Consider the following 14,584-nt stretch of genomic DNA (forward strand, 5'->3'; position numbering starts at 1 on the left):
TTTTCTCCTGAGTTAGGTACAACACTCCTAAATTTCTGAAATGAACTCTATCCCAATTTAAAGAAGAAAATTAATATAGATGTAAGTTAATAAAGGGAAATCAATAAGGCTAGTCAAATGAAGTATCATTCCTATTAAGATAGAGCCAGGTCAACCTGCATATCAAGGTTCTATACAGTTGGTATCAAAACTTCATTATTTATCAATATCCCTAAAATTTATAATGGACAAAAAATTAGCTTTAGCAGGATAAAATTATGCATAAAACCTATGTTTATTACTAAACTTTTGTATTTTGATATTTTCAAAACCTTTTAATTTTGAATGGACTGTTCCAAATTAGAACTGGGAAAATCCATTTGACCCATTCAGCAGGTTAAGGGTTAAATAACGTACAGGATATAAAATTTAGATTCAATCCAGAAAATTATACAAAGCTTAAAAAGTCAAACAAATGTTTTGTAGGTATATTATATCAGAAAACTGGTTTAAATTCTTCACAGAGTTCAAACAAGTAGGAAAATATCATAAAGACGTAAGATCAATAATGTTAAACATCTAGACCAAGTTTTATTGAACTAAACGGGTAGGTATGTAAAGAAAAAGACGTAAACAAGCCAATATGTAAAACAGCTTTAACCTTAACATTCACGTTAAGCTCAGCATTTCAGAACATGACTTCGACCATAAAAATTTATTGATAGTTTAACGAGAACATAGATATAAAATATTAACAAGGGTTTCATATATAACCTGTTTGTTTGTTTGTTTCATTTTATGCCTTTTCCCCAACAGTATTTCAGTCATATAGGCGGGTAGTTTCCTAACCATAGTTCCTGGTTATAGTTACATAGTTACACCAGTACTTAGACTACCTTCCTCCGTGCTAAACTACCAAAGCATTTCCCGGGGATCGAGCCCATGCCAGAGAGGTAACTGGATTATAGGTCATCGACTCTATAACCCCTCGACCACGGAGGCCGAACAGTGTTACGAAGACCATAGGAAAATAACAATGACAAAGCAAAATGTTTAAAGACTGTTATTTCTTCTACCAGTATGCTTAGGTGAATTGATTGCTCTTGTGGTAACAATGACGATTATATAGTTCCACGAGTTGTGATTTTAAGATATAATTCTCCGAACTGAAATTACTTACAAAACAAGACTTTCTACTAGGTGTCATTAGACCAAGCGCCTTTTTTTGCCATTTTCCATGTTCTTTAAGGATTCCCGCTTTTCTATTTTCCTGATGACAGGTCTAGTGTTATATTAATGTACACCTATCACATTCAGAATAAGTTGTGCATTTTTCAGGAACAAAGTTATTCCTGCATCTGACTTGTACTGAACCTATCACCTAAGTATATGAGTTTCTGATTATTATTATAAATAGAATACACTTGTAACCTATGTGTCACATGCTATATCGTACACCTCTAAATAAAGAATCTTACTGTGTGTAAAAACCCTATGATTATCATCACATCTGTAAAACTGGGATTTCACCAGTTTTTATATTGACATGCTTGTTCAGCAGATTGTCCTCTTTTTAAGACGTTGCTTTAGCAGATAGTGCTCATTTTAAGACAAAACACAACAACTGAAATAATCTGACTAACATAAAAGTCGATGGATTTTATTTTTATTTGAGACATAAAATATGTATTTTTTTAAGAATAAATCACACAGACATTGTTAAAAAAAATATATTTATAACTTTCCAGCATTGATACTCATGGAAGGAGGCCCATAATAACGACCTTATGAAGACAAAAGCTAGTACCCAAATAAAATATAAACAAGCCGGAAAGTTTTCTAACAATAAACATGAAGACTTTTCAACATTTCTCACCCAAGAAATTTAACCCGCAGTGACACAAGAGACATCTAACTTCAAATCAGGGACCTTGGCTTTCCCTCTAACTAACTTTGTAACCTTTGATTATATTTTACTACCCCCCCCCCTGGTAAAAAATCATAGATCTGCCCCTGATTATCTTCATTTTGCTACAGCAATATATTGTATTACTCACTGCAGAATCCTATATACATAGAGGATATTCAAGTTTTTTCTATAAATACATGATTTATTTTCATCGAGTGGTATGAAAATAAATATTTCATGAGTGGCGGTAGCCACGAGTGAAATATGGTTATTTTCATGCCACAAGATGAAAATAAATCATGTATTTATAGAAAAAACTTGAATTTTCTATTTATTATATACATTTTTCTCTTATTTTGCGATAAAATTAGAAAGACTTTCCCTTAAATTTTGTGTACTGGCAGAATTTAAAAGAAAGTAGTTCCGGGGAGACACCAGTGAAAATACGGAAAATATGTTTCACTGTAGTGAAAAATAAATTTTTACAGTGAAAATACGGAAAATAAAAATACGCATTTTATTTCATCAATATTTCTCAATATTTCATTTATAAGTATATAATAAATGTACACATTGTATATGTTACATTTATTATTTATTTTTTATGATATGCTTCTATATATAGTAAATATCCACTTTCTTCAGTCATACGCTAAGGCACGTCAATGAGTTCATTAAAAAGTTGGTTTCTCCGACTTCACTGATTAGTAATTATGCTATGTGTCACCAAGCCTGATATTTTCATCACGTAATGAAGTATAATTTTACTAGTGATTTCAAGGGATTTTGTTTTCTTGCTATAAAGAATATATAAAGAAAAATAAAATATAATTCAAGCAAGTATGAAAATATTTTCATCATACACTGGCATGGTAAGTGTTATATGGCAACTCTACGGCTTAAAGTGTCATGTTGGCCCTTCCTACATAATATATGGGATCCAAGCTCAGGTATCGAGAAGAATTACTGTCCTTCTGTATACCAGTCAAACAGCTTTCTTTAAATACCAAAGTTTGAAAATTCCACTCATTTGCTCCTATATCAAAGTAAAATCAGCAGCAGGACAAGTAGAAAATCGACAAAGAAAAAGATCGCTGGACTGAACATTATTTGATATGTTTTTATTGAACCAAGCCAATATTCTGGGATATGTATAAAACATGAGCAGTATAAACCACTGAAAGGCGCAAAGAATTTCAAGCTCCCGTCACCAAACATGTACTATGTAAAGAATGTATAATTATGTACGAGCAATGAACCTGATTCCATAAAAAAATAAAATAAAATAAATAACTCAACATAACTTTAAAACACGCATATTTAAGAGGTCTTAAATAAACTGTCATGTGGTCGATATTCATTTTATTATGAATTGCTCTTTATTTATTCAAATTATGCAGGTGTTCGTTTATAATTTTATAAATGTTTGTAAATGGCATAAACAGCCATTCTTACTTAGAAGAAGAACTGTATACAACACAACTTATGTCATAATATAAAACTAAGCTGCATATTTATTCTTGAAATTCTGGCATGAATCTGGCATGAATTGCAATAACATGCCAGGCAATACATTTTAGCAGTCACTTGTCCTGCACGATAAGCGGCTCTGAAATATTTCTTGATCCCTGTCCAAAAGAAAGTATCCAAAGTCTCAGAAAAGGGAGCTATCAGCGACTGATTTAAAGCAAGTTTGTTTGTTTGGTTGGTTTTACGGCACACCAACACAATTAAGGTCAAATGGTGCCAAAGGATTTAAAAGTAATGAGACAGAAATTATTTACATTTGACATCCAATAATAAAATGATACAAACAAAAACTCTTGGGTTCGACTCTTACACAGCTGAGTAAATGTTTAATATAAAATAATAAATTAAACAAGCATATTGTACAAAAACCGTTAGTAATCCCTATATGTGTCTGTCACCTTTTAACATATTATTTGATAATATGCCATTGGTCTGCCGCAGAAAAGTTATATTATCAATATCAATGTACATTAAAGAATCTCAAATATACATGTAAATGTATAATGACAAGAATATGTACTTTAAAGTTTTAGGGTCATTTAAATGGTGATATAAATGCATTGTAAAATTCCAATGATTGTTCGCAAGTAATTTATATGTTTTAAGAAGTAAAATCAACATGAAAAATAAACCTTATAACAACATTGTAAAATAAACTTTTTGTATTGCATTATTCTCAGCAATAAAGCCCTTAATTAACACATGGCTCAATATGTTTCGAGGACATCCAAAGCAAAATTTTTTCAGCTTAAACAGAATTTTTCTCTATTTTTATTTTTTTCGGTTATGTTTTAGTTCAGTCGATAACTTTCACAGTCATCTCAAGCTTTACTGTTAGAGTACATATGTACTCAGGAGACGTTCTGCGAATTATGTTAGGCACAAGCAGGCAGCCAAGTAGAACAACCCATCCAACCCTGGTGATCTTCAACCATCCATGGCTGAACCTAAATTTCTCAAGATTTGAACCCACAGTGATAGGTGACAAATGATTTAAAAGTCAGCCAACTAAACAACTGGACCACAGTTACATCACAATACACATTATACTAGAAGCAAGGTTTATTTCATATTTGAGCCGTGTCATGACAAAACCAACGTAATGCGTTTGCAACCAGCATGGATCCAGACCAGCCAGCCTGTGCATCCGCGCAGTCTGATCAGGATTCATGCTGTTCACTTTCAAACTCTATTACAAGTAGCGAAACTGATAGCGTACAGCATGGAACCTGATCAGACTGCGCGAATGCGCAGGCTGGTCTGGATCCATGCTTGTCGCAAACGCACCATGTTGGTTTTGTCATGGTGTGGCTCATTTATTTCTTTACACGTGTAGAACAATAACAAGTACATGAGGGTATTGAAAAAAAAGTGTAATTGAACTAGTCCCTGACCTATGACCTGCATTCTAATTTTATTGAAAATATACTTGGCCAATTAGGACTGCGTTTATGCACCAGAAGACCAGATGCGATTTTGGTGTTAAAAAAATCACTTTTATGACGCAGACAATATTCCATTTTTTCAAAGTCAATAATTTTTTTTAAAGTCCTTTAGGCTATATATTTACATTTTATTGATTGAATAAACAATTAGACAATAAAAAGACATTTTATGGTTTAAAGCCGGTCATCGGGCAATGTTATAATACTGTGGTACAATATACTTATACCATATTTATAAACTGGTAATTTATAGTTATATATTACATGCTATGTTAGGTCTCCTGGGCTTTTAAGCTGACTGGAACACTATTGATTTACATTTTCAATAAACTTAATAGGATATTTATACTGTTGATAAGATTTACTTCGCTAAATTTGTGTAATTGGACTACCATACCTATAACAAACTCAGGCCTTGAGGTTAAAAAACTTTTTTTTCCGAGTTCTGTCTCAAACCTCAGGATTTTCATTGGTCAGTGAACATTCTGTGGCATTTTCATACCAATCAAATACCTGAGATCTGAGTTTGAGAATTTCTCTAGAACCTCTGTCCTCTGACCTAGAACAGTCTCTTGTTAAACCTTACACTGTTGGAAATGTAGTTCATTAGCCTTTGCTACCAGTATATCTCAGGGGAGTGAACATCCATTCAGTCTGACCAGGCCCTTTACTGTTGTCTTACCATCTTAAAATTTTCATTATGACATCCCAGAAATTGAAAATGGATTGTTTCAAAATTAGAAGTGAAATTCAGCAGGTTCAATCAAGGGATTTGAAATCCAAATCAGTGACAATTAGGCAGCCCTAATAGGTTTAGTCTGCTGGTGAAGACAGAAAGTAACAATTGTTATAGTACTTAAACATTACTTTTACCATTCAAAAGGGGTAAGAAGTTGACTCTTAGTAGTCATTTAAGATAATGACAACTTGAAACATGTCCATAGGTTTGCCCCGCACATTCTGCTGTTTTGTCAGTTTAAAGATGGACAGAGAGACAGACAGACAGGCAGACAGTCACAAAGGAAAATCTATGAGCCTTCTCCTTGTAAATTTGGACATAAAAGAAAAATAACAAAAAAGAAAACGACAAAAACAAACATTCCCTTAATCAGTGAATGTTTCAAGTTCTATATCCATCCCTAATTTGCATACAGTCGAACTTCGTTCGCTCGAACTCGGAGGGCCCGTGCAAATTTGTTCGAGCGATTGGTAGTTCGAGCGAACCGAGGTTGAACAATAATTACATAGAACATAGGCTTAAGGTTTTCCAGCTTATATCGGTCAAATGATAAATACGTCTTTAGTACATCTGTTTGTCGAATACGTCATATTAAGAATTATTATCCTATTGAAAACACTATTAACGGTGCACGGTGTTAATCTATATTCATGCATATTGTAATTGGTTGAGTTCGATCGGGCGATCATTATCTAAACTGTGAACAGTGTTCAAGTTTATTATGGGATGAATTTTATTTTAAACAATGAATCGATAAAATATTAAAAAACAACATTTTACAGCAGCATCTATTTGTAGTCATTTACTAAAATAAACACACGTACAAGTATCATTCTATAAATAGATTACACTGTTACAATTCACGTTACATGAACCACGGTTGTAATTAAAGCCGTCCGGGTAAACGTCATTTACTTATTTATTTACTTTGGGCATTTCAGGAGTTACTTTCTTTTTATCGTTACTAAAGACTGCAAATAAACAATTGTATCATAACAAACAAATCGGTAAAACACCTTTTATTTTGTATCAATTAATCACGATCACGAGGTGTTAAAAATATGTGTCGCCGACTGTTAATTATTTAGAACATGTCGACCCGCAACTTTTGTTGTCTGTTTGAGTTCGACCGAAAAGGTGTGATTTACACTATATTTCTGCCGAAGGGACCGGAGATCAGGTTCGAGAGTTCGAGCGATGGGTGTTCGAGCGATCCGAGGTAGAACAGTATATATTATATAGGAATTTTGCCGGGACTGGGCGATGAGTTCGAGCGAAGGGAGGTATTCGAGCGATCCGAGTTCGAGCGAACGAAGTTTAACTGTATATCATTTCTATGAGGTGCCAAGTAAATTAGCAAAATTATACACAAGTGTACAAGTGTATATAAAAGGTGACACTTTCTAAATATATATTAATGAAGAGAAAAATCAATATTCCCTGTCTATTTTTTATGTAATAAATACTTTATCCATTGATTTGTACATGTATAATAGACTGTCCATGCTTTAAAGGCCCATTATGCGTTAATCTTAAATCTTTCAAATTTTGTGTCCTATTTTAATTTTTATTTGTTTGGGTCGTCAGACCAAACAAATAATGGTAGCGAAATTTCAGAGTCTAATGTTGTTAATTGCAAATGCCGAAAGTAGTCCACTTTTTTGAAGCGGTTACTTCCCTTTTGTATGTACACTAAAGCCGAAAAATTCAGGGGAGATCACTGCGTAAAGATGGTCAAAGACAGGCGCATCAATTTTCAAGCAAAGTAATTCCCGAATGGTCGAAGATTTCTAATATTGTTTTATTGTATTTTCTGATCGAAAATAACTAAATACAAAGCGGACATTCAATCTCTGACACAGAAGTTTACGACAAACCTAACAACAAGTAGTTCTCAAAACAGCTTAAAACTAGCGACTTAAAAGAAAGAAATATTTTATTTTGTTACAAGTATCCAACAAATTACAACGCATTTAAAGTTAAACAATAGCGTTGGCTTATAGAATTGTCAATAAATGCACAATCACAAATTACGCGGATGAATATGATTTTATCAATGAAAATACTATTTATTACCGAATACTACACAAACCGAGTAGTGGAATATATAGATTCTACATGTCGGACTGTTTGGGCGAGAGGATTTTCGCTAAAATATTTTCTTCAATTTTAAACAACAGGTTTACCCTGAACAAAATACCTCGAAATTAATAAGGATTACAAACCCGAAATGCAATGGAAGTTCTAAATTTAGAATGACTTGATATTATTCAGACTGGCTGCGTATAACTTCTCCGTGGTACAGTGGTAACGCGCTCGCTTTGTGAGTGAGAGGTCTCGAGTTCGAATCCCAGTCCAGGAAACTTTTTTTTGTGTTAAATTCTTTTTTAAGTGTTTTTGTTAAGGAAGTAGCCATGATATGCAAGGATAAAGTGTGACTGTCGTAAAAAATGAACATAAATGATTTTTTGATGCAACTCTAGTTATGCAGAATTCCGTATGTATCAAACTCTGGTGCCTTGCAAAATGAATTATAATACATAAAAATAAACTTATACAGGAAAATGCATACAGATATACAGTACGATTTAGATTGCAAAGATCAGAAAATACCACAGAACTTGCAGCCCTTTGATTCTTTATAAATATAAATGCTTATAGTAAGCTCCAGGATTATTTACATCTGTGTTAAACAACAGTTAAAGTCGTTACAAGCCCTAATTTAGAATAATATGGTTTTCTTCAGCCTGTTCACATATAAATTCACCGTGGCTGAAGGGTTTTCGGGCTCGCTTAGGAAGCGAGAGGTCTGGAGTTCAAATCCCAGTAAAGGTAACTCTTTTTTTTCAAATTGTTAAAGTCAAATAAACATTGGATTGAATATCAGTGTTGCAATTAGTCTTATAGCCAATTTACTTCAATTAAAACGCTGGAAAGCATTGGTGGCACTATACATATAATCTCACAACCTGCACCTTTCTTACATTCTGAGACCCAAACAAATTCAGCGCCTTCTGTGCTTTGATTTCAAAAAGTTACTTATCGGCCAATTAACTAAAGCTATCTTTAGCTTCTGTCGCCTTTTACATGTAGTAATTATTACGGTTATATTGATTTAGTATTTTGTATGGAAGTCAAAATACTACTTTGTTTACATCTTGCTACTTTTGTGACAAATAATTACGCATTCAGGGCTAATTTCTTCAGGTAATAAGCTTGTATCATGCTCTTATACTATTATTTCAACTTTAAAAAACTCACGATCCAAATTGGACGTCCAATCAGATCGGGTAACGCAGGTATCAGACTACAAAATGACTTTGACAAGTAAAAAAAAATACTGTGAAACAGAAAAAAATTGATAGAATATTGATATATGTTGGACTTGAATTAGGTGAGCTGTGGAATTCTAGTTCTTTTTACTGATCTTAATGAATGATGCAGCAATATGCCACCGGAATGCGCTCGAGTTACTGAATGACGATTTCCTGTGTTCCACATTGTTTGGCAAATGAGTATATAGTAGGCTTTCCACCTTTCTATAACTATAATTTTGATAGTGGAAATGTTTTTTCATATAAATTATTGATGGTTTTGTATTTGGTATCTAATATAGTAAGCCTAAGTAGAGTGATGAATTTTTTTTTCAGGATTGTAGCAGGCTCCAGGGGCTGGGTGGTGTTGGGTGTCAAGCTACATGTATACCCTTTGATTTTGTTTGTTTATGGTATATGTTGGTATATGTTGGGGTTTTTTTGGTTAATTTTTTTTCATTTAACAGGGACCTTGAGTTGTGCTCTGCTAGTCATGTCAGATTTAACTGGTTAACCAGAAATACCAAAGGTCTGTAAATAATTCCAATTTTAAACCATTCAGCAAGTTAACACATTTGTTAATATTTTCTTGTTTTCAAAAATTAAAACCTATGACAAATTAAAACTGGAAAATAAACGTGATCAAATGTGTTTTTGCCATAATATTCAAATGGCTTTAATTATGCCCTGGTAGTTTTTTTGTTGTAGGATTTGAATGTAGTGAAGCGAAAGAAAATTATGTACAAACAGCTCTGTATGATTTTAAACAGCCTTTCTTAACTACACTTCTTACGTCAGTGACATATACACTGTTTATAATCTAGACCAAACAGACCTTGACAAATGGTAACTTCTTACCATTAAGTGTATAAGATAAATCTTAACTGCATACACAGATAATATAGCATGTGACCTTAAAACCAGGCTTGAATTGATTATTAAAACAAAGTTGATCTTGTTAAGGCAGAATTAAACATGGAGGATCTTAGATCTTTCTCTTGTTAGCAGTCCCATAAAATATGTACCGGTGGTCCCATAAAATCTGTAACTCAGTCCCATAAAATATGTAACTCAGTCCCATAAAATCTGTAATATGGTCCCATAAAATCTGTAATAACTCAGATCCTGGGCAATAATTTAATATTCATTTTGTAGAAAGCTTCAAATATCTTAATAATCAATATTAACTTGATTGCCTGATTTTGTTATCTGTATATTTTTTTTTCTTTTTAATGAAATTTTGTGCTTTGAGTTTATTATTTTCAGTATTTGCTGGGTTTTTTTGTGTGTTTTCATGTTGTTTTTTTCCTTTCCATATACATTTATTTCTGTGATATGTTAGTGTTTTTCATTGTTAATTTGTATCCCAAGTATAAACTTTCGATGAACTTATGTTTTTCATTCTGATAATAAATGTAATTGCATTTATCTCATATGTATTTGATCTAATTGTTGTTTTTGTTAGTTTTTTTTTTTTAGTTGTTTTTTTGTTGTTGTTTTTTGTTTTTTTTTTACAATATTTGATCAAACATAATAATTAAGAATTATTTCACTTACATTTGACAGTTCAGCCATACTTGAATCAGCAACTTCATATTTCGGCTTGGAAATAAGACCTTGAGAGAGTCTCGTCTGGTCGGAGTCTACAGCTTTAGAGCCGTAATCAAAATTACACTGCCCCGCTTTCATCTGATCACCACAAATTATCCCATTCCCAGAGAAATCAGAATTCGGAAAATCCCTATCATGTCCGGCACTTTCATACAAATTAGTTTTCACGTTTGTTTGTGTTTTGTCAGAGAAAGACTGCGTAACATCATTACTACCACCATCAACACTAATGCCACAATTGGCAAACCCCTCGCACACATCATTGGACAACCATTCCATCGAATTTTCCATTTTCCTTAAGACTTACAGAGGAAAACAAATTCCCACTATCAATACATCTCCCAACACACTTTACACAACAACACGTTTCGCCAATATTTAAACCGTACTGTACACCAGATGTAAAGTTATTTATAATTATGAATATGAAAATTTACTCCACACAATTTCCTATTACCACAATTCACCAACATAAAATCTAACTTTTGTGTTATCTTGTTAACGTCACGTAATCCTGTTCTGCAGTTATATTACCTTGCAACATCATACCTTGTCAATAAGTTACCCGTGACCTGATAAATCTGCCTGTCCTTAGTAACTTAAAAACACCACAATTACATTAAATTACTTAAATAATAACTTGGCAGAACAGTACGCCCCACTTACTCCTAGGTTCACACAGTATAAATACAACCAAGCATTTTGTTACTCTGTTAATATTCTACTTTAAATCAAACTGTGGTAATTGTGTATAACTGTTGAGTAATGAAACTCCCAATACATGTTGCCTGTAGGAAAACTGGCAAGATATAACAAACTATATGTTTACCTGCACTAGATATATCAAATAGGTGTATCATGGCTATATTGATTTCTCAAGGGGAGCAACTCTCAGTCTACTTGCTACAGGCAACACACATTGAACTGTCTCAAAATGCATGCCGCATTCAATGATTAAAACATTATCTCTATAAATTCTTTAAGAAGAAACTGAACAAAATACAATTTATATTTTTAATGATCAGATAGCTCAGATTTGCTTTTTTTTTATATTCAGGTAGGACACAAAGATATGCCGGCTGATCTTGGTCTGCACAAATTGCTTGCCACCAGCTAGTTAAAGGTTTATAAATGCTCTACAGCTCACTTCACAACTGTGTATTATGCCTAAAATACTGATAAAACCAACAAAACAAACAATATCATATTACATGTATTAAATATTGCATCATTCATACATTAATTCATGCACGTTTATCATTTATCAAATTGCTCGATGGGCAAAAATAGCAATATACAATTATTCTCCTAATGATTGGCTAAATTTTTGTTATGGCTTTGCCGAGCAACAGTCCATTCAATGTTTAAGGGATTTTAATATCAAATACAATAATAGATGTTATCTGGAACTCGGCAAATGTGTTTTTTTCCATGCTGATGCCGCAGTACAAACAAACTTTTACCGTTATAGCTTCACAGTAATAGATTAGTCAACCTGTGCTTATTTTCGTAGCTGTAACTGTTAAAGTTTGTTTGTACCCCCCGGATTAGCTGGGAAAAACCCAACATATTCTTTATTTCAGCGTAAGTCTATTGAGCTATTAACAGTATAAGAGACTGGTGAGACTGGTCGGAGTGTGCTGCTGTCACAGACATTTGAGCCACGCCATGACAAAACCAACGTAGTGCGTTTGCGACCAGCATGGATACAGACCATCCTGCGCATCCGTGCAGTCTGGTCTGGATCCATGCTATTCGCTTACAAACCCTTTAATAAGTAGAGAAACTGGTAGGGAACAGCATGGATCCTGATCAGACTGCGCGGATGCGCAGGCTGGTCTGGATCCATGCTGGTCGCAAACCCATTATGTTGGTTTCGTCATGGCACGGCTCATTTGTTTTTGTAAAATACAATATTGTTGTAAAATAAAAAGCTACTAACATGAATTTTTCTGGGTTTATTTATTATTAATTCTTCCAAGCAGTGTAAGAATTTAAAATCAATATCTCAAATTCTAGTATATTTTACACATCATACCCCTTGTATAACCTGGAAAAATCTATAATTATATAGATCTTACAATAACCCATAACTTGCCGGAACTTAGTGATTAACCTTTGTCATCAGTATAGAGCCAGGCCATATAACATTGACCTCTGACATGCAAAAATGATCAAAATTTCTCAACATAAAAGGGGCATTAAACTCAATATACTTAACATATTTAAGTACATTGTCAAAACTATAATAATTATTTAACTGAAAGAATCTCACATCAATATATGAAGGGAACAAAGTAAAGAAGGGTCAGTTGGTTTATGATGACCAACATGACTGTTGATAAAATTTATGATAAGCTTTTCAGACCCATGATCTTTTTATAGGATACAACCAAAGTCCTATAGGGTTATCTCACATGCCAGCAGTATGAACATATTTGACCTTAATTTTCTAGACTTCTATCAAGTTTAAAGACTAAATTATGGATTTAACTCAAACCAAAATGCTTTCAGATAAGGCTTAAATGCTGTTAAACAATGCTAAAATGCTTTCAGTCTTATATCGTAATGCATAAAATTAATGTTTCCTATCAATACCTAATTATAATGCCTAAATAATTTCATACGATGCCCAAATGCTATCATATAATGCCTTAATGCTTTCAGATAATACCTTAATGCCCAAATGCTATCATATAATGCCTTAATGCTTTCAGATATTGCCTAAATGCTTTCATGTAATGCCTTAATGCTTTCAGATAATGCCTTAATGCCCAAATGCTATTAGATAATGCCTTAATGCTTTCAGATAATGGCTTAATGCTTTCAGATAATGCCTAATGCCCAAATGCTATTATATAATGCCTTAATGCTTTCAGATAATGCCTTAATGCCCAAATGCTATTAGATAATGCCTTAATGCTTTCAGATAATGCCTTAATGCTTTCAGATAATGGCTCAATGCCAAAATGCTATTATATAATGCCCAAATGCTTTTAGATACTAGTAATGGTTTAATGCCAAAATGCTATTATATAATGCCCAAATGCTTTTAAATAATGGCTCAATGCCAAAATGCTATTATATAATGCCCAAATGCTTTTAGATAATGGCTCAATGCCAAAATGCTATTATATAATGCCTAAAATGCTTTCATGTAATGACTTAATGCTTTCAGAAAATGCCAAAAGGAATTTCAGAGAAGCACTGAATATTGTACAAGCATGCACATTTTCTTAGAAGTTGAATGTCCCATTAGCTACTTGGCTTTATCTAATTTTCATAAGACCTACAATAAAATAAATCAATTATTCTGGAGTTGATAAATAGCAAAAGTTACCTTGAACACATGAACTTACATCACTTATAAATAATAAATCATTTGATTTCCATCTGATTTCTCCCTTTGTCCTACTCTGTCAAGTTTCTTAAGTAGAATTAAATTAACCCACTGGATTTATGCATAAGACTAGACCTTCTTTTACTCTGGAACAGCCTGTTTATCAAATAACTTAGATCAAGCAGCCATAAGCATGGAATATGTTCATCCCAAAGGTCCCACCCTGCTCAGAAACTGTCAGATAGTAACATTCTTTGCTATTCCCTTTCAACAAAAACACTGCATTGACCTGACAGAATGAGGACAATTATGTAGGTGAAACTAAAATAAATCACTCAAAATGAGGACATACATGTATGAAGTGAAACTGAGCTATATCCCTCAGAATGAGAACATATTGAGGTGAACTGAGCTAAATCCCTTAGAATGAGGACACATGAAAGTGAAATTGAGCTAAATCCCTCAGAAAGTTTGTTTGTTTGTTTGTTTCATTTTACGCCTTTTTCAACAGTATTTCAGTCATATAGGCGGGTAGTTTCCTAACCATCGTTCCTGGAGAGTTACACCAGTACTAAACTACCTTCCTCCGCGCTAAACTACCAAAGCATCTCCCGGGGATCGAACCCACGCCAGAGAGGTAACTGGATTAGAAGTCATCGACTCTAACCCCTCGACCACGGAGGCGGTCCCTCAGAAAGAGAAAATATTGAGGTGAAC

At 33.4% G+C, this 14,584-nt stretch overlaps 1 protein-coding gene across 2 annotated transcripts in view; it reads right to left on the minus strand.

The window, feature by feature from the left end:
- The window catches only part of LOC132749421 (nuclear hormone receptor HR96-like), a 78,218-nt gene that overhangs the window by 23,309 nt on the left and 40,325 nt on the right, over positions 1 to 14,584 (minus strand). The window contains exon 1 of one of the 2 annotated variants that reach the window (XM_060739153.1): positions 10,474 to 11,535. The exons of the other annotated variant lie outside the window; for it this stretch is intronic. Coding sequence (XP_060595136.1) covers positions 10,474 to 10,818 — 345 coding nt within the window. The 5' untranslated portion in view covers positions 10,819 to 11,535. Of the gene's footprint in view, positions 1 to 10,473; positions 11,536 to 14,584 lie in introns of those variants that run through there. 2 annotated transcript variants of the gene reach the window in all.

Source organism: Ruditapes philippinarum, unplaced genomic scaffold (genome assembly GCF_026571515.1).
Source record: "Ruditapes philippinarum isolate M1 unplaced genomic scaffold, ASM2657151v2 ctg5081_1_1_1_1, whole genome shotgun sequence".
Classification (NCBI taxonomy): Eukaryota; Metazoa; Mollusca; class Bivalvia; order Venerida; family Veneridae; genus Ruditapes; species Ruditapes philippinarum.